The 19,755-nt window shown below is 47.7% G+C and overlaps 1 protein-coding gene across 8 annotated transcripts in view; it reads right to left on the bottom strand.

The window, feature by feature from the left end:
- Positions 1 to 19,755, bottom strand: part of LOC142590666 (uncharacterized) — a 224,496-nt gene that overhangs the window by 125,789 nt on the left and 78,952 nt on the right. The window contains exon 5 of one of the 8 annotated variants that reach the window (XM_075703065.1): positions 1,868 to 2,123. The exons of the other annotated variants lie outside the window; for them this stretch is intronic. Within the exon in view, the coding sequence (XP_075559180.1) occupies positions 1,939 to 2,123 (185 nt within the window). The 3' untranslated portion in view covers positions 1,868 to 1,938. Of the gene's footprint in view, positions 1 to 1,867; positions 2,124 to 19,755 lie in introns of those variants that run through there. 8 annotated transcript variants of the gene reach the window in all.

Here is a 19,755-nt window from a genome sequence, read left to right on the forward strand (position 1 = left end):
TTGCCACGCCCGACCCGTCAACACCGGTGCCCAGGCGGAGTACTCGACAGCGGAGGCCACCGGACCGTTACTCGCCTGGATAGCAGGCAGCGTCGACCTAGCTAGGATGGAGGCAGAGCCTCACATTGTGAATATGGACGTTTGTTTTTCATTTGACAAACAAACTGGGGGCAAGGGGGTGTAGCAAGTATGTGATGCCCCCTCGGGCATAATCTTGGTTCACCCGCCAAGCTCGGTGGCCTGCTAAAGCTCGGCAGGCAACATTGTTCACCGCACCACAATAAACACCGACGAGCACGGCTGCTCGCCGGTCAGTTATCGTTCAGCACCACCATGCTGCGGAGCGTCCGTCTATGGGAGGGTGCCTCGAGCCCTCCCTTGTTCACAAGCCCGGGTGGATCGTGACACTGGCAACGAGGATGGGATCCTCGTGACACTGGAGGCTGCCGGTCGGCTCCTGCCCGTGACTGTGACAGCATGAGAAGAGTAGGATGAAGCTGGAGTGACAATGATGGCACGACTATGACGGCATTAAGACGGTCTGGCAATGAAGGCATGATAGCTACTATCTGATGATGACAGCATGTTAAGGGCAGTATGATCACAATTGAATGATGACAGTGTGATGACAATACAATGACAAAGAAAAAGACATCGCTAGAAAGATGAAGGCAGTATGATGATGACAGCTTGATGACAATGGAACGGCATTACTGAAGTGATGACAATGATAAAATGACAGCACGATGAGAACTGTGCGACGACAACAGTGTAATGATGGCGACATGAGGAAAGTTGGATGACAAAAGTGGAATGCAAGGATCCGACTACCACAACGACATCGTGACTCCCAACACATGCCTAGTGGCCCAAGCTATTACACAACTTGGGACACTAGTTCAGAGAAAAAGACATGACGATGACAGAATGATGAGTCAGACCATAAAGCTGGAATGGTGATGATTTCATGATTAGGACAGCACCACTATGGTGGTGACAACGAATGCATGAGCGTGTGGTGATGATGGCGTGATGACGGCTTGACGAGTGTTGGATGACAAAGGTGAAATGACGGCGATGCAACGACCACAACAGCATCGCATCCACAAGCTTATACTTAATGGCCCAAGCTATATACAACCTGGTCTACATGGTTGCAGCAGAAGGCGTGACGACAATGGCATGACAAGAGTAATATATCCCAAGGCTGGAATGACGACAATGGAACGACCAAGATGGCATCACGACGAGGAGCATATACCTAGTGGCCTTAGGAAGGAGACAACTTGGACCACTAAATGAGAGTAAAAGGTGTGAGAATGACAGCATGACGAGAGTCAGATCACAAAGCAGGAATGATGACTGCGGAACGACGATGCACTGTGGCAGTGTGACAACGAATGCATGACGACTGCATGGCTGTATGACAACTGTACGACGACGATGGCATGACAACGATGGCATCACGAGTGTCGGATGACAGGCTGGAATGACTGTGATGCAACGACCATGATGGCATCACAAGCACCAGCACATATCTAGTGACCCAAGCTATTAGACTAATTTGGCACTGGGTCGAGGTAGAAGGCGTGACGACGACAGCATGATAGTAAGATATCATGAAGCTGGAATGACGATAATAGAACGACCACTAGGGCATCACGACCAGGAGCACATACCTAGGGGCCCAAGTGCTAGACAACTGGGTTGACATAAGAGGCTAGGCTAGGCTAGTCTAGGCAAGGAAGGCAGGGCGGGCGAGTGGGCGGGCAGGTAGATAGATAGATAGGCTTAAAATGGTTGAAGAAGGCAAATAATGCTATTCACATTAATAAGCAAGCTCCATGCTGGCAATCAAAGGCATTATCAATGTGCGGCAAAGGGTACATGTCCTTTTACCGCAATTCTGTTAGGGTGCCAATAATCAACACAGAATTACTACGTTCCAACTTTCTTTCTGACTAGCATGACAGGTGATGCGTAGAGATTGCAAGATGGCTCGATGATGTTCCTGGCGAGCAGCTTATGACCTTCACTTATAATAATTTGATGCTCAGCCGCAAACACCCGATATAGGTGCCGATGAATAGCAAGTGCATCGCCGGGCTGCAAACTTTTCCGGGCTGCAAAGAAAGCGCATGACACTTAAAAAATGTACCATGTGACTACGTACTTATGCACAGTGACATTGGTGCCCTGAAACATACTACCAACGAAAGATTGATGCTGCATGCAAACCGAAGGCAAGAAAAAAAACGAAAGACAATGACCACACACTCCCATCTCCGATCCATTGCCATCCGCTGCCAAGACCTCCTCGTCTTTTAGGAAGTTTCAAGAATTGCTATGCGTTATTTATCGCATATCCCATTGCATCAAATGATAAGATATGTTGGCAAAATTGTAAGCTAAGACCGTGGTATTTTATCTATCTTTGTTGCTCAAGGCCTGCTCATGTTTTCAGTCTGCGTGCAGCATTTCAGTCTGCGTTCACAACATGTTCGAGGACACTAATGTCCCTGCGAGTGAGCTTGTAGTTACGTGATATTTCTTCAAATCTAGTGCACTTTCTTTTGTAGCTGGGAAAAATTTAATCTACAGCAGCTATTATCACAGAAAGAAATCATTTGGAAAGTTCTCATTGGGCTCTACAACTTCTACATTGAAGATTTTGCATTTAAATGAATGTGTAAGGAAGAAGAATGGCACTGGAGAGCCCCATCGCCATCGCATGTATCGGAGCCACAAGCAGATTGGAATGCAAGAAAGCACTGTCGCCATCGCATGTCACACGGCCAGTTCACTGTTCTATTTGAGCTATTGCTGCTGCTGCTGCTGTGTTTCTGGCCGTCACTTGACGAGTCCAATAAACCTCGTTACAAATGCTTTAAAAGTTCATTAATTCATTGTTAATTAATTACTTAAGCTCATAGTAAAGAATGCTTTGATATATTATTATTTGATATATTAATATTTGAAATTTATATTAATATTTGATATATTAAGAGTAATATTAAGTTGACTGCATTCCCTTAACTCACACGTGGATTTTTTAATGTGTGTCCCGACTTGGCTAAAACAACCTGTACAACTAGCGATGAATTTAGAAGGGCCTTTCAAGACATGTCCTGGGGAAAAGCGGCAGGAGAAGGTGGAATAACAGTCAATTTAATCAAAGATAATGGAGATATTATGCTTGAAATGTTTGAAACCCTTTATACGCAGTGTCTCATGACTTCAAGTGTACCAGAGAGTTCGAAGAATGCCAATGTTATACTAATCCATAAGAAGGGAGACATTAAAAAATCAATGAATTATAGCTCCATTAGCTTGCTTTTGGTGTTGTATAAAATATCCACCAAGATAATTTCCAATAGAATCAGGGCAACACTTAACTTCAATCAGACTCGTCTTCAGGAAGGGATATTCTACAATGGATCCTATCCATGTCATTAATCAGGTACCTGAGAAATCTGCCCGGTACAAGCAGTCTCTCTATATGGCTTTTATAGATTTAAAGGCATTTGATTCAGTAGAGATGCTGGCAGTCATGGAGGCATTGCATAATCAAAGAATACAGGATGCATATATGAATACTTCAGGAAATATCTATAAAAATTCCACAGCTACCTTGTTTCTCAACAAAAAGAAAATTACCTATCAGAAAAGGAGTCAGGCAAGCAGACACAATGTAGTCAATGCTATTCACTGCATACATAGACGAAGTATTCAAGTTATTAGACCGGGAAGGCTTAGGAGTGAGGGTCAACAGCAAATATCTCAGCAACCTTCAATTCGCAGATGACATTGTCCTGGGAGCTATTCTGTAAGAGCCCACTTAGTGGACATATCCATTTTGTCTGCTGCTGAAGTTCTGATTGGCTGGGCTGGGCTGCACGTCCACAGCAGCCAGGTCAGAACTTCAACAGCAGATGAAATGGACATGTCCAATAGGTAGACTCTTACAGAATACCTCCCCTGTTCTGTAGCACCGGAGATGACTTGCAACAAATGACTGAGCACCTTAACTGAGAAAGTGCAAGAGTGGAGTTGAAGACTAATATGCACAAGACAAAGGTGATGCTTGATAGCCTGGCAAGGGAAGAATTCATGGTTGCCAGGTAGCCACTAGAGTTTGTGCAAGAGTACCTTTATCTGAGTCATATCATAAGAAGCCAACAAAGACACCAAAGACAACATAGAGGAAATTACTTGTACTGTTAGGAATGGCCGTACGGGGTGACAACGTGCCAGCTTTCAGCCTGCTGCACGTGTTCCAATCCAACCAGACAGGGCGCACTTCAGATAACTGCGAATAACCGGCAGCCACGTGGCACAGGGTCAGCTCAGGAATGTGGTACCCGGCCGCGCCACCCGGCATGAAGCAGAGTTCTACGAAGCCCCTCTGACGTTGGCTCCGGACCTTTACACCTGTGTGTGTGTGTGCAGCACTGAAACCTGTGCAACACGTGTTTGTGAGCACCCCTCCAAAAGGGCGGGTAATCTACAGTGACATCGAACGGTGACGTCGAACGATGACTGGACGAACATTTCCGTCCACTGGGAATCAAGGGGGGACCAAGTGCTTATAAGCAGCGTTTGCCAGCTGCTAGAGCGTGCTCGTCGTCGGGAGCTGAGTGCTCGTTGTCATGCTAGAAATGTACTAGTGAGCTGTGTGCCTGTAAGCTGTTTGCTGTATGTTAGTTTTGCGGGTTCCATATGGGAGTCACGCTAGACTGTCGATGTATGTCTTGTTTTAAATGTAAATACTGCAAATAATTCCTGCTCGCCTAGCTCCTGTCGATGACATCAAGATCCTCCCTACAACTACGACCGCTCCAATCCTAATAACTGAATGGCAGCGGTGAGATCGGCCTACGGCTCGTAAATCGGCCTACGACTCGTGAGACAGCAACGGCAGCTGACGGACGTTGGCACATGGTGACCGACCGGCATCCTGATCAAGTTGGAGGCGACTTGAGATTGACCACCTCTTGTAACTGACTGGGTACTGCAGAGAAGGACTGGTGATATGGTGCTGCTTCAGTGGGTAAGCGTTTGGTTTTGGCTGTAAATACATTGGTTTTGGCTCACGCTCTTGGCGAAAATGCCAAGAGCGTGAGCAAAAACGGCAACAGGTGGAAAAAGAAATTGCAGCAGTGAAGGAGCAGATACAAAATTTACAGCAGTTAAACGCACAAATTCAACAGCGGCTTGAGAAATCTGTAGGCTGGACGCAGTGCAAGTAGGAAGTAGATAGCAGATTTCAGTCGAAAGCCGAGGCAAGTGAAAGTACCTGTGAGAGTAGCAGCACGTTCACAGGTGAACTCGAAGTGCTAGCAGCTAACGATGCCTTAGTGGCAACAGAGACCGTTAAAGGCCAGAGTGAGGGCGACGAGGTGCTGTGCCAACAGGGGACTATAGAGACAGCTAGGCCAGCTGCGAACAAATTGGCACAGTTACCGCGCGTGTGCGTCGCATCTCATGGTAGCGAGGTCGTTAGCGAGGTACAGAATACTACGGACTTGACAGACACGAGCACCCATGTCGAGTCAGATCTCCGTGCCGAAGAGAAGTGCCAGCTGGACGATGCAGTTGAGAGTAGTTCTCGGGATGGCGAGCTCCGTAGCTCACGAGAGAACAACTGCGTTGTTCAGGGATCGGGGTGGCTCTCCGCCAGTCTAGGTAGCCAAGAGAGGAATGATTTAGTTAAGGAGCACTCAGGCTGTGCGGGTAAGGGACCGATCCGGGCCGATGAGATGTGTAACGGCCAGCACGAGGCGCGAGAGAGCGGCATGAAAAGGAATTCAAAGAAAAAGCGCCGCAGAAAGAAGCGCGGTAAAAATCGGAATGCGGTGGCTAATGTAGCGCAGCCAAAGATGGCGAAAGGCGCGAAAAGCCAGGGCATGAGGAAAAGAAAGGTGCGGTCGTCGTTGACGATGTTGACGCACTTAACACGTTCGAGCCACCGGTCAAAAGGAGACCGAGAAACATGTTCTGCACGGACGCGGACAAAGGGCACGGGGCAGTTAAATTCCTTGTCGTTCCGTCATTTTTTTTCGAAGCTCAGCGTGTAGTAGCACAAAGAAGCGCAAGGTGGCAAGACGAGACCAGGTGGGGAGTAGCGACGCAGTCAATCGAGGTCGTGATGAAAACGGGGCGCCAGAACGCAAATTGGCAGGAGACTGTAACGTATTCTAGGAGCTGATAGTGAGTCAGCCCTTTTGTTGTTCCTCGGTAGCCAGAATAGCTTTCGAACCGCGACCACCTCGGTTACGGCTCAAAGAATGAGTCAGACATAAGCATTTGGAACGGGAGGCCAAAAGAGCTTCCGTAGAAGTAAAACATTCTGTTTTATATCATTTTTTGAGCATCGGATAATTTTCGCGATTTAAGTTTCTTTCAGCATGTAAGGTATGAGCTTTGTGTTTTGTTCGAGAAGCTCCGAGAGTTGAAAGACGCGTTTTATTTCCTGTAGTCTCGCGAGATGTTCATTAATCAGTACATAGGCTTGTTTTTTTGTGTGTGTGTGCGAGTAACCTGAGTAAAGGTTATCGTTGAGAGGCCTATCGTAGCACGCGTGTGTGTTAGTTAACCTTTTTTGTGTTTTTTTTATTTTCTAAGGTTAAGCACGTAGGTATTCAGTAAGTGCGTGATTTGCAATGAGTTCGTAGTTCCATTAGCGCATGTCCTATGTGGACGGAGGGAAGCAGAAGATTTATGACTAGGTTGCTCGTGTGTGCAGCTGTGTTCTGACTTCACTAGTAAGCGTGCGTAGAGCTAGTTATTAGAAGACACATTTGTTTAAAGGTTCCTCTGTGTTGCGTTAGTTACGTAAGTTTGGTTGTTTGTTTAAGGAACGTGTCCTGTGTGGACTAAAGGAACAAATGTGAGTAAGCGTGATGAAATGCTTACGTACGACGCAAGTACGCGTTCGGAATAGGGACCACAAAGCTAGCGCGATTGTATTTACGTACCTGTGGAGTTGGCCAGGCTGTTCAGTGGTAACAGTACATGAGATAAGTACGTCACTGTGATAGGATAAGAACAGGCTGTTCGCGAAGTTAGGCTGCTTAAGTTATGTTTGGGTATTGATGTTTGAGAGCCTTCGGTTTAATTCTGCGTAAACCTTTACTTTTGTGCAGCACGACGGTCGGGTTTGGTCGAACTCAAGAGGAACGTGAACGCTCGCTTTGGCGGCACAGAATTTTGGGGCAAAATTTGGGGTTTCCCAGTTGAGTGACTTACATTGAAATTTTGATAGGAGGCCTGGTGGGTTAACAGCTAATTCCGGGCGTTTGAACGCTGAGCGGTACTGTGTTGCCGGGTCGACTCTTCTATGCCAGTTGTTGTGAGATGGTTGAAGGCATTCCAAGTACGCAGGGGTTGCAGAGAGCAAAGCCATCGTCTTGCTCGCCAGCCATTCTCTTCCTGCCCAGCGGTTGCCAGCACTAGCCACGCGGGATTTTCCGGGCCATGGAGGAGCTGTTAGAAATGGCCGTACGGGGTGACAACGCGCCAGCTTTCAGCCCGCTGCACGTGTTCCAATCCAACCAGACGGGGCGCACTTCAGAGAACTGCGAATAACCGGCAGCCACGTGGCGCGGGGTCAGCTCAGGAATGTGGTACCCGGCCGCGCCACCCGGGACGAAGCAGAGTTCTACGAAGCCCCTCTGACGTCGGCTCCGGACCTTTACACCTGTGTGTGTGTGTGCGGCACTGAAACCTGTGCAACACGTGTTTGTAAGCCCTCCTCCAAAATGGCGCGTCATCTACGGTTACGTCGAACGATGACTGGACGAACGTTTCCGTCCACTGGGAATCAAGGGGGGACCAAGTGCTTATCAGCAGCGTTTGCCGGCTGCTAGAGCATGCTCGTTGTCATGCTAGAAATGTACTAGTGAGCTGTGTGCTCGTAAGCTGTTTGCTGTATGTTAGTCTTGCGGGCTCCATATGGGAGTCACGCTAGACTGTCGATGTATGTCTTATTCAAAATGTTAATATATAAATAAATCCTGTTCACCGAGTTCCTCTCTACGACCTTCAACTCCTTCAAATGGTGGCAGCGGCAAGGTCGTCCGACGACTCCTACATCTGGTTGACAGCAGTAGGATCGTCCGACGAATCTAATAGTACTCAGTAACTGAATTAAAGAAATGATTAATTAATGGAACTGAAAGTGGATCCACTTTCAATTCCATTAATTTATCATTTAATTCAGTTAGGAAGTACAAGTAATTTCCCCCGTGTTGTCCTTGGTGTCTTTGTTTGTTGGCTTCTCATGGTTTGACAAATAAAAATCAGACACTCGGTTAACCCTTTTTCTTCCCGTTTGTTCAGGCAAATTACTCAAAGGGCACCTTGACCAGAAGAAGGAAGTTTACAGAAGAATAAAAACGAGTTGGAGCACATATGGCAGTCATTACTAAATCCTGACTGGGTGCTTACCACTGTCATAAAAAAAGTATACAATCACTGCATTTTACTACTGCTAACATATGGGGCAGAAATAAACAAGTCTAAGAATAAGTTGAGGACTGCGTCAAGAGTGATGGAACAAAAAAATGTTAGGCGTAAAGTTTAGAGAGAGGAAGAGACCGATATGGATCAGGGAGCAAATGGGGATAGTTGCTATTCTAGTTGACATTAAGAGAAAAATGATGGAGCTGGGAAGGCAATGTAGTGCGTCGGGCAGATAGTCAGTGGTCCATTAGAGTTACAGAATTGGTGACAAACATAGCTACGAACATAGATAGATAGATGGATAGCCCTTGGAAAGTGCGTGAAATACCATAGGAATGCTAACACATTAATGAATTGTTAGTGAAAACCTCTTAAATACATTCATTCCCTTGCCCTTCCTTGAGCGGCAAGAGAAGAGCAGCAGCATGGAGGCCATCTCAAAATCTGTTCTGCTTTATCATTCAGCTACTGGTCATAGCCTTTACGTGGCCATCGTCATGGTTTGGTACTTCATCAGCGCTGCCTGCATTGCTATCATGGTGCCTTGATCTGAATTTACCTGAATTCAAGTGGACATCTGGAATTCTTTGTGGAAGCGCCATCATCATTATCGATTAAAGCCAATATAAATGAGTGGCAAGGGAAGAGCGGCAGCAAAAAGGCCACCTTACGATCTGTTCTGCTTTATCGTTAAGGATGGATATCATCCAAATACATAGCTAAGAGCTCTAACAATATCTTTCTTCTCTGGCAACATACAGTGCTTGAATCTGTGTGTGATTCTGTCTGTAGTACAAATGTTACTTTATCCTGAACTGTGGAAAGAAATTCTGCAATGTATCGCAGCTCTCTTACATAAATTTGAATCTCCCCAAGGAAGAAGAAGTCGACTAGTGCGGACGCTTTGACATCGGCTCCAGCTTTCATCAATGTTTTCGAGTGGGTCTCCCTGCGCAACCGGGCGAGTTATGCCTTAATCGACGTGGCACGTCAAGAGGACTCTGCCGATACCGGATTTTCGTCGGTGGGAGGACATTTTGCCGTTCTGCGAGTGTTTGAAACACGGCGAGGGTAGGCTTAGGCCTACTCCCGCGCATGTGGGACTTTGAATCCAGGATGGACGTTGTGGAAGGAGAAGAGATTACGCAAGAAGAGGCATGCGAGGCGGGATGGAAGGTGGCGTACGGCCGCCGGCCCGGCAGGCGCAGGGAAGAATATTCTTCGGGTCAAGACGGTGGAAATACAAGTGGCAGACGGAGGGACGGCGGCCGCACCGCCGCACCACGCGACGCGATACGACGCGTCACGGCTGCTTCCAGGCTGCCTCGACTGCCGAGGGACACTTTTCGCATTATTGTCAGACCACGCGACGGCCTGAATGTCAACAAGGTCAGTAAAATACGCTTTGAGCAAGCCTTGGCCATGGCGGCATCCTTGGCTCCGGCCGCAATCGAAGAGGACACGATGTGTCCCAATGGAGTTCAGAACATTTTTGTCGTGTGTACTCCTCACGAGAACAACGCGGACGCGTACGCCCGAGTGCAGCAAATCAGGCTCGGTGAAGGCACGTTTGGGGTGGCGGCGTACCTGGCGCCACCCGAGAATACGTGTAGAGGAGTCATAAGAGGAGTCGACGTGGAAGTCAGCGAGGCTCAACTCAGAGCGAGAATTGTAAATTATCGGAATCCGGGCGCTTTGGAGGCCAGGCGGATCAAGAACACTACAGCGGTGGTGGTACTTTTCGAGGGAATGAGGGTGCCCAACTACGTGGCATGCGGCGCGAGCATGTTTCGCTGCACGCTGTACCGACGCCACACGGAAGTCTGCTACGGTTGCGGAGGACTGGGACACCGGGCTGACGTGTGTCCCAACCCTGGAAGCAAGTGGTGTCGCACCTGCGGCAAACGATCGCCGGCGGAAGATCATCAGTGCGATCCGCAATGCACTTTGTGCGGTGGCCCGCACCCCACAGCGGCCAAAGAGTGTAGGGACAAATTTCAAGTTCCATATATTGTCAGAAGAAGACGGCGGCAGCGGCGTCGACGCGCCGAGCAGCTGAAGCTGGGAACCGACGTCATCACGGCGGGCGGCAGGAGCCGCTCGCGTACGCCAACTGTGCAGGAGCGCAGCACCGAAAGAAGCCGCTCTCGCACGCCAGCTGCGCAGAAGCGCGGTGCAATCAGGCAGCGCTCCAGATCAAGAGGGCGCTCGGTGTCCAGCGTGCGGATCCAGGAGGAGCCTACCTGGGCAGATCGTGTCAAAGGGAAGAAGAAGGAGCTACAGAGACCCACGGAGGTAACGCGGTCGGCTTCGCCAGAGCATGGTAGTAGGTCGCACGTGGACGCATTACTTAAGGAAGTTAAGGAGCTTAGAGAGGAGGTACGCCGACTCAAAGCCGCCAAGGCAAAGCCAAAGTCCTTTGAAATAGAGGCGTGCGACCAGACGCCACAGGTAGTCGAACATATACCCCGCGTAGGGCTCACTAAAGCAAAGCGCAAGGCCCCCCTTCCTTACGACGAGAGCGACTCGGAAACGTCTGAGGGAGAGGTCGAGCAAAGAAAGATGTTGGAGCAACTACTTAGGATAAGTAGAGAAAATCAGGAAAGCGTAAAGCTTTTGGTCCAAAGAGTGACCGTACTAGAAAAAAAGGCGGCGATTAAGGCCAAAGCCAAGGTCCGAGCGCAAAGCAAGGCAGTGAATCACTCCGAGGTTGCTCCGGCTGTGGAGCAAGGTATGTTGTTGTAGCATCATGGCAGGCGATCACAAAGAGCTGGTAATATGGCATTGGAACTGCGCTAGTTTTCAAAGGCGCAAGGCTCCGCTACGGCAATTTTTGGCGAATGAGGTGGAAAAACCGCAGATTTTGTTATTACAGGAAACACTATGTGACTACCCTACCCTTTCTGGCTTCAACACTGTGTCGGTCAGGAACGAGGGAAGCAGAGGACTAGCTACGATGATAAAAAAAAATCTAGCCTTTATTGAACATCCAATCCAGTCTGGACGGGGTAAGATGGAGGCCCTTTTCGTGGAGGTTATACCGCACGGAGGTCTCAAGCAGAGCGTCTTTGTGCTTAATGCCTATAGCCCGCCGTCGGACCAGAGACAGACGTTTAACTCCCTGCTTAGGAAGGCGACTTCGATAGCCAAACACTCTCCTCTGATAGTTGCTGGGGACTTTAACGCCCCTCATAATGCATGGGGCTACGTCAGACGGACTGCAAAAGGAGAGAACCTGGCGAGGATCCTGGATGATCTTGCGTTTCTGGTAATCACGGACCCAGGGTTCCCCACTAGGCTGGGCACGTCAGTTGCGCGAGACACAACGCCTGATTTGGCCTGTGTAAGGAACGTAGGTAATGTAACGTGGGCCAATAAGCAGGAGAACCTGGGCAGTGACCACTTCATAGTAGCGGTAACATTGACGGTGGAAGCCCGACCGGCCAGGGTATTTCGAGTCACGGACTGGGAGGAGTTCAGGAAACTTAGGAAGGAGCGAACGAGCACATTTTCCTCGTTTGACGAGGCTATCGAATCGCTAACAGAGGACGTCGAGAGGGCTACTAAGGTAGTACAAACAGAAGCGGAGGTCCCAAGAATGGATCCGCACCTAGCGCATCTGTTGGAGGCGAAATCGTCAATTCTGATGAGGTGGAAAACACAAAGGTTAAATCGTAGGCTGAGGAAGAAGGTTGCGGAGCTTAATAGAGAGATTGAGAGATATTGTGCGGAGCTCAATAGGCTACAATGGGACGAGGTCTGCGCGGCAGTAGACGGGTCCATGCGCTCAGGAGGGAAGTGGAACCTCCTCAAGCACCTCCTGGGTGACGCGCAGACAAAGCATAATCAAAGGCAAACACTTAGTAAAGTCATACACCGGCACAAACAGGAGGGAGGTACTGAAGAGTCACTTTTGAATGCGATCGCGGATAGATACCTTCCTATAGGGCCGACGCAGGAAGAGGATTATCCGCAGATCGAGTGCGCGACGGTAGAGGAACTGGACGCGCCTTTCACAGAATCAGAGATCAGGGCGGTGATCTACAATTTAAACAGCAGATCGGCTCCGGGTCCGGATAAAGTTTTTAACAGGCTATTACGAAACCTGGACGATAAAGCAGTGGAACTACTTACTAAGGAGGTCAACAGGGTATGGGAGACAGGACAGGTGCCTGACGGATGGAGGTCGGCTATAGTGACACTCATCCCTAAACCAGGCAAACCTCTTCATTTGGACAACATGAGGCCAATATCACTAACCTCGTGCATAGGTAAGGTAGCGGAGCACGCGATCTTGAACAGGGTTTCCGGGTACATAGAGCGCAAAAACCTCTTCCCACATAATATGGTTGGTTTTCGGCCCGGCCTATCGACGCAGGAGGTTATGCTAATGCTAAGGAAGCAAATCTTTGATAGCGGCACCCGGGACGTGAGAGGGATTCTCGCCCTGTATCTCACTAAGGCGTTCGACACAGTGTTTCATAGATACATTCTGCAAGCCACGGCTGGGATAGGCCTGGGAGTCAAATTCCAGGCCTTCGTCAGGTCCTTTCTCATGAATAGAACTGCTACTATTCAGGTGGGGCAGATTCGATCGAGCGTGTACGAATTGGGAGCTCGCGGTACCCCTCAGGGATCAGTCATCTCGCCACTGCTCTTCAATATAGTCATGAAGGGTCTATCAGATAGGCTGGGCGGCCTCCAGGGCATACATCACGCACTTTACGCAGATGACATCACGATCTGGTGCCCAAGGGGCTCCCTAGCTGAAATGGAGCAAGCTCTACAAGCGGCCTTGGACGAGACGGAGGCTTACCTCGCGGACACGGGTCTCAAGCTGTCTACGAGTAAATCGGAGCTGTTGCTTTACACACCCGCAAGGCAAGGGGTTCGGGGTCTGACACCCCTCAACCAGCTACCCGTGGCATTATACGCGAATAATGGGCAGAAAATTCGCAGAGTCGACTCAGTTAAGATCCTAGGCCTGCTCATAGACGCGAGGGGCTGTAATGCCAGAACAATTACCGACGTTACAGCCAAAACAGAGAATATGTTGCGGCTAATTGCTAGGGTGTCCAACCGAAAGAAGGGGTTAGGTGAAGACAACCTCCTTCGGATGTACAACGCGTTCCTCATGAGCCATATTAACTATGTGGCGTCAGCTCTAGTGTGGACAAAAACGGAAAAGACCAAATTAAATACACTCATGCGCAAGAGCATCAAGAAAGTGCTAGGCTTGCCTATTGCCACGAGCTCCGACAGGCTAGATCAACTCGGTATGCACAATAGCATAGACGAGATCATAGAGGCACAGGTCACTGCCCAGGTGGTTAGGCTATCGTCGACCCAAGCTGGCAGGCGAATTCTCGACGAGGTTGGCATGGCTCCTAGGATAATGGAGGACCGGCGTATAACATTGACACGAGAAACGAGGGCGACCTACCTGGTGAGGCCCTTCCCGCGGAACGTACATCCTCAGCATAACCAGGGTAGACGTAAAGCCCGTGCGCGAGCCATATTGAAGAAAGTTAGAGATGACAGAGACTCCGCGCTCTTTGTCGATGCGGCGCAGTACGGGAACAGGAGAGTGTTCGCGCTGTCGGTTGTAGACGGGCGGGGGGTGCTTCGGTCCTCGGCCTCGGTCAGAGCGGCCACCGCGAGTATAGCAGAGCAAATTGCGGTTGCGCTGGCCTTGTGTGATACAGAGCGTTCCTACATTTACACGGACTCGAGAGACGCAATCAGAGCTTTCGAGTCGGGTAACCTCGCACGAGAAGCGGCCTCTATTTTAGAGAAAAGGGCTTACCCCAGTTTTCATTATATCACGTGGTTCCCCGCACACATGGGGACGAACGTTCTCGAGGGATTCCCAAACCCCAGCGAGCTTGCCCACGACCGTGCGCGAGAACTCACGCGCCGCGACGGTCTGGAGGCTCCGGAGGGGCAGGAAGGGCCTCAGCAGACCGATCCACTCCTCACATTTAATGAAATCACTAAACATTACCAACTTGGTCGGAGAATTTATCCTCTGCCTCACCCGAAGCTCAGTAAAGGTCAGTCAGCTACACTTAGAATGCTGCAGACGGGATCTTTCCCGTCGCAGGGATTCCTCAGTAGGATGTACTCGGATGTGGACCCTAGTTGTCCCGACTGCACTGAAACCTTTTGCTCAATGGGTCACATGCTCTGGCGATGTCACGCGTTGCCTAACGACTTCCTCTCCAGCGAAGCCGAATGGGAGGAGGCCATCAGAAGCACGGTACTCCGAAAGCAAGCCCAGGCTATCCAGAGGGCCCAGGAAAGAGCGGAGTGTCACGGCGTTCTGTCCTTTACGTGGGCGCGGCCAGTGGCTACAATGGCCTCCCGTTAGGAGGTCCTGGTAGCTCCTCCGGATTAAATAAAGTTCGTTGTCTGTCTGTCTGTCCAAGCAGAACTAGTAGACGATGAAGATTCATCAAAACCACCAACTGCTGAAACAAAAAGCATCTGATTTAACTAACCGAATTGCTACAGTTGAAACTAATTGATTCTTTCAATGCATCTAAGCACATCTATAATGTGCCCAGTAGTATGTTGGAGAGTGTTCTCAATGAAACTTTTGCATCAAACAACCACCTCGACGAACTCCAGGATACATCATCATCATCATCAGCCTGGCTACGCCCACTGAAGGGCAAGGGCCTCTCCCATACTTCTCCAACTACCCCGGTCATGTACTAATTGTGGCCATGTTGTCCCTGCAAACTTCTTAATCTCATCTGCCCACCTAACATTCTGCCGCCCCCTGCTACGCTTCCCGTCCCTTGGTATCCAGTCCGTAACCCTTAATGACCATCGGTTATCTTTCCTCCTCATTACATGTCCTGCCCATGCCCATTTCTTTTTCTTGATTTCAACTAAGATATCATTAACTCGCGTTTGTTCCCTCACCCAATCTGCTCTTTTCTTATCCCTTAATGTTACACCTATCGTTATTCTTTCCATAGCTCGTTGCGTCGTCCTCAACTTAAGTAGAACCCTTTTCGTAACCCTCCAGGTTTCTGCCCCGTACGTGAGTACAGGTAAGACACAGCTGTTATACACTTTTCTCTTGAGGGATAATGGCAACCTGATGTTCATGATCTGAGAATGCCTGCCAAACGCACCCCAGCCCATTCTTATTCTTCTGATTATTTCCGCCTCATGATCCGGATCCGCGGTCACTACCTGCCCTAAGTAGATGTATTCCCTTACCACTTCCAGTGCCTCGCTACCTATATTAAATTGCTGTTCTCTTCCAAGACTGTTAAACATTACTTTAGGTTTCTGCATATTATTTTTAGACCCACACTTCTGCTTTGCTTCTCCAGGTCAGTGAGCATGCATTGCAATTGGTCCCCTGAGTTACTAAGCAAGGCAATATCATCAGCGAATCGCAAGTTATTAAGGTATTCTCCATTAACTCTTATCCCAAATTCTTTCCAATCCAGGTCTCTGAATACCTGCTGTAAACACGCTGTGAATAGCCTTGGAGAGATCGTATCTCCCTGCCTCATGCCTTTCTTTATGGGGATTTTGTTGCTTTCTTCATGGAGGACTACGGTGGCTGTGGGGCCGCTATAGATATCTTTCAGTATATTTAATACGGCTCGTCTACACCCTGATTCCGTAATGCCTCCATGACTGCTGAGGTTTCGAGTGAATCAAATGCTTTCTCGTAATCAAAGAAAGCTATATATAAGGGTTGGTTATATACTGTACATTTCTCTATCAGCTGATTGATAGTGTGAATATGGTCTATTGTTGAGTAGTCTTTACGGAATCCTGCCTGGTCCTTTGGTTGACAGAACTCTAAGGTGTTCCTGATTCTATTTGCCATTACCTTAGTAAATACTTTGTAGGCAACGGACAGTAAACTGATCGGTCTGTAATTTTTCAAGTCTTTGGCGTCCCCTTTTTATGGATTAGGATTATGTTAGTGTTCTTCCAAGATTCCGGTACGCTCGAGGTCATGAGGCATTGCATATACAGGGGGGCCAGTTTTTCTAGAACAATCTGCCCACCACCCTTCAACAAATCTGCTGTTACCTGATCCTCCTTAGCTGCCTTCCCCGTTTGCAAACTCCCAAGGCTTTCTTTACTTCTTCTGGCGTTACTTGTGGGATTTCGAATTCCTCTAGACTATTCTCTCTTCCATTATCGTCGTTTGTGCCACTGGTACTGTATAAATCTCTATAGAACTCATCAGCCACTTGAACTATCTCATCCATATTAGTAATGATATTGCCAGCTTTGTCCCTTAACGCATACATCTGATTCTTGCTAATTCCTAGTTTCTTCTTCGCTGCTTTTAGGCTTCCTCCGTTCCTGAAAGCATGTTCAATTCTATCCATATTACACTTCCTTATGTCAGCTGCCTTACGCTTGTTGATTAACCTGGAAAGTTCTGCCAGTTGTATTCTAGTTGTAGGGTTAGAGGCTTGCATACATTGGCGTTGCTTGATCAGATCTTTCATCTCCTGTGATAGCTTACTTGTATCCTGTCTAACGGAGGATACATCATGCAAGGATAATCAAATTTTTTATGGTATTCCAGGAAATTCGGCAGGAACCTAGTGCCAATCTAAAAAGCACATTCATGAACAGATTCTTCAATTGGTGGGCCCAGTGATAGCGGATGATGCTATCTCGCATGTCCATAGACCTGGCTCATACCTTTCTGCTAAATGCCACCCCATAATCAATAAATTTGCATCATCTTAAATGAAAGTCTTGTTTCCCGGAGAACCAAATTTCGTAGCGCCAATATTTCCTTGAGCGAAAATTTCTGCAGGACTATGCGAAATTGCCATAAGAAGTTTGTCAAAGCTACCAAACAACAGTTACAACTTCATTATAACAAAGTATATGTGAACCAAAATGTTATGTCTACTGTTTGGTGACAAACAGCATTGGTGAGCTTGGCACTCCTGAAGTGTAGGCCACAGATACCTCTCCTAGTCCTGTTTCTGCTGTCAACCCTCGGCCAGTGTCATCTACTTAGCAACTAAAGAACACCCAAAATGTAAGCCTCTCAATATTGTATTCTAATGCACGTAGTGTGCAAAACAACATGTTGCATTATCTGAGATAATCAACACATGCTAAGCTGACATTGTTATCTTAACTGAAACTTGGTTGTCCGAACCACTTGCTGACACACAGATTTTACCGGTTTTATCGTGATGCACAAGTGGGAGGTGGCATTTCGACTGCCAGTCATGAAATTTTGGTATCCATTTCTGTCTTGGTTTATCCCGCTAAAATTTATCTGTGCATGTGTCAGCAGTGGGCATAAATAGTTCCTTCTTTGTGCTTGTTATCGATTTCCTCAAGCAAAGTAGCACCCATTCTGTGTTGATCAATAAATTCTACACTGGAAACTTTAGTTGTGCGATTTCTAAATCTTTCCTGTTTCTATTTGCTGATATTTTCTTTTCCTAGTATTAACTGGTCGTCCAACCGCCCTAATGCTAACTCAACTGAGTGTTCCGTTTTCCTACTCTCGAGTTCCACCTCGAGCAACTCATCTTTCCCAGCAGACGCATTCAACGACTCACACTTCCGTGTTAGACATAATTTACACATCTCATCGTGTTCTCCGATTAACATATCCGCCTGGCAAAATGTTACCACTCCCTTATCTTTTTTTTTTGCATCAAAAGTACCAGAAATGGCACAAAAGCTTACCAAATGATTAGGTAACTAAGGTCTTTTAGCGCACAAAAAGGGACGAAAGACAGTGGCAAGACGTGGACACAGCGCTAACTTCCAACAACTGTTTTATTTTACGAAGCGGTACACATATATATAGGTAACACACACCACCGTACGCATGCGCATATGTACTGATTTCTAGTCAAATGAGACAGCAACGAGACATGTGTAATGGAAAGTTAAGATGCTATCAAAGATGAAAGAACGACCATGCATAGCCAAAAAAAATGATGGAGATTACATCCTAACCTTGCAATTACAAAAAAAAATTTTTTTGGCTATGCATGGTGGTTCTTTCATCTTTGATATCATCTTAACTTTCCGTTACACATGTCTCGTTGCTGTCTCATTTGACTAGAAATCAGTATATATGCGCATGCATATGGTGGTGTGTGTTACCTATGTGTACCGTTTCGTGGAATAAAACAATTGTTGGAAGTTAGCGCTGTGTCCGCGTCTTGCCACTGTCTTTCGTCCCTTTTCGTGCGCTAAAAAACCTCAGTTATGAAATACCAACACGCCCTAACCTACGCTCTTTCAAATTATTAGATTACAAAAATGCTCATTTTGCCTCAGCTACTAAAGAAGCAGAACAATTTGTCTTTGATAACATGCCAGGCTTTTATTCTCGTTCTGTTCATGAAAAATGGCATCTTTTCAAATGCAAAGCCGTTCATCTGATGAATAAGTACATACCCGAAAAGCACACTTATCAATCTGGCCCCGTGGTTTACTGTGCAGCTCAGATGCCCTCTCACAAAAGGATTTTTTTTTTTGCGCTGTGTGATAGCAGTCGTACCTGCTGACCACTGGCCCACTCATCTTTCTACTCACCTTGAATACAAGCCTGCTATAGTGCATTCTACAGATATTTTCTTTTCTGCAACACTTTGCGCTCCCTGCTAAATGAAAACCTGTGTAAATTTTGACAAGTTAATGGCGACTAGAGACGCTCCTCTATTTAGTTGTGCGATGCATTCAGCTTTGATCGACTGTTCTGCTGGTACCCTCTGCCTCGAACTTCCTCTACTCGCGCATATTCGTGCCGAACTGCTGAACTTTAGTACGACTACCTTCGTCCGCCTGCCACTTAAAGCCTTGACTTTCGTCGATTTGCTATCATCTTTTCCTGTGCCTACCCTATCCCAACGAGAAGTGTTGAAAGCTGTTCAACTATGTTTTGCCTTGTCGTTTTCCTGTGCTATGCCTACTCGATGCCTTGTTACAGAAAACTGAGATTTCTCTTTAATGGGATGCATATATGTTAACGCTGATGGGACCGCTGTGCTGATAAACAAAAAGACATCAGGAACAGGTGTGGCGACGTAATCACCATCGGGCACAGGAAAAGATGATAGCAAATCGACGAAAGTCAAGGCTTTAAGTGGCAGGCGGACGAAGGTAGTCGTACTAAAGTTGTTCAGCAGTTCGGCACGAATATGCGCGAGTAGAGGAAGTTCGAGGCAGAGGGCACCAGCAGAACAGTCGATCAAAGCTGAATGCGCCGTAAGAAAGTCGAGTTCGAGGATTAGGTCATGGGGACAATTGGTGAGCACT

The sequence above is a fragment of the Dermacentor variabilis genome, chromosome 8 (genome assembly GCF_050947875.1).
Source record: "Dermacentor variabilis isolate Ectoservices chromosome 8, ASM5094787v1, whole genome shotgun sequence".
Classification (NCBI taxonomy): domain Eukaryota; kingdom Metazoa; phylum Arthropoda; class Arachnida; order Ixodida; family Ixodidae; genus Dermacentor; species Dermacentor variabilis.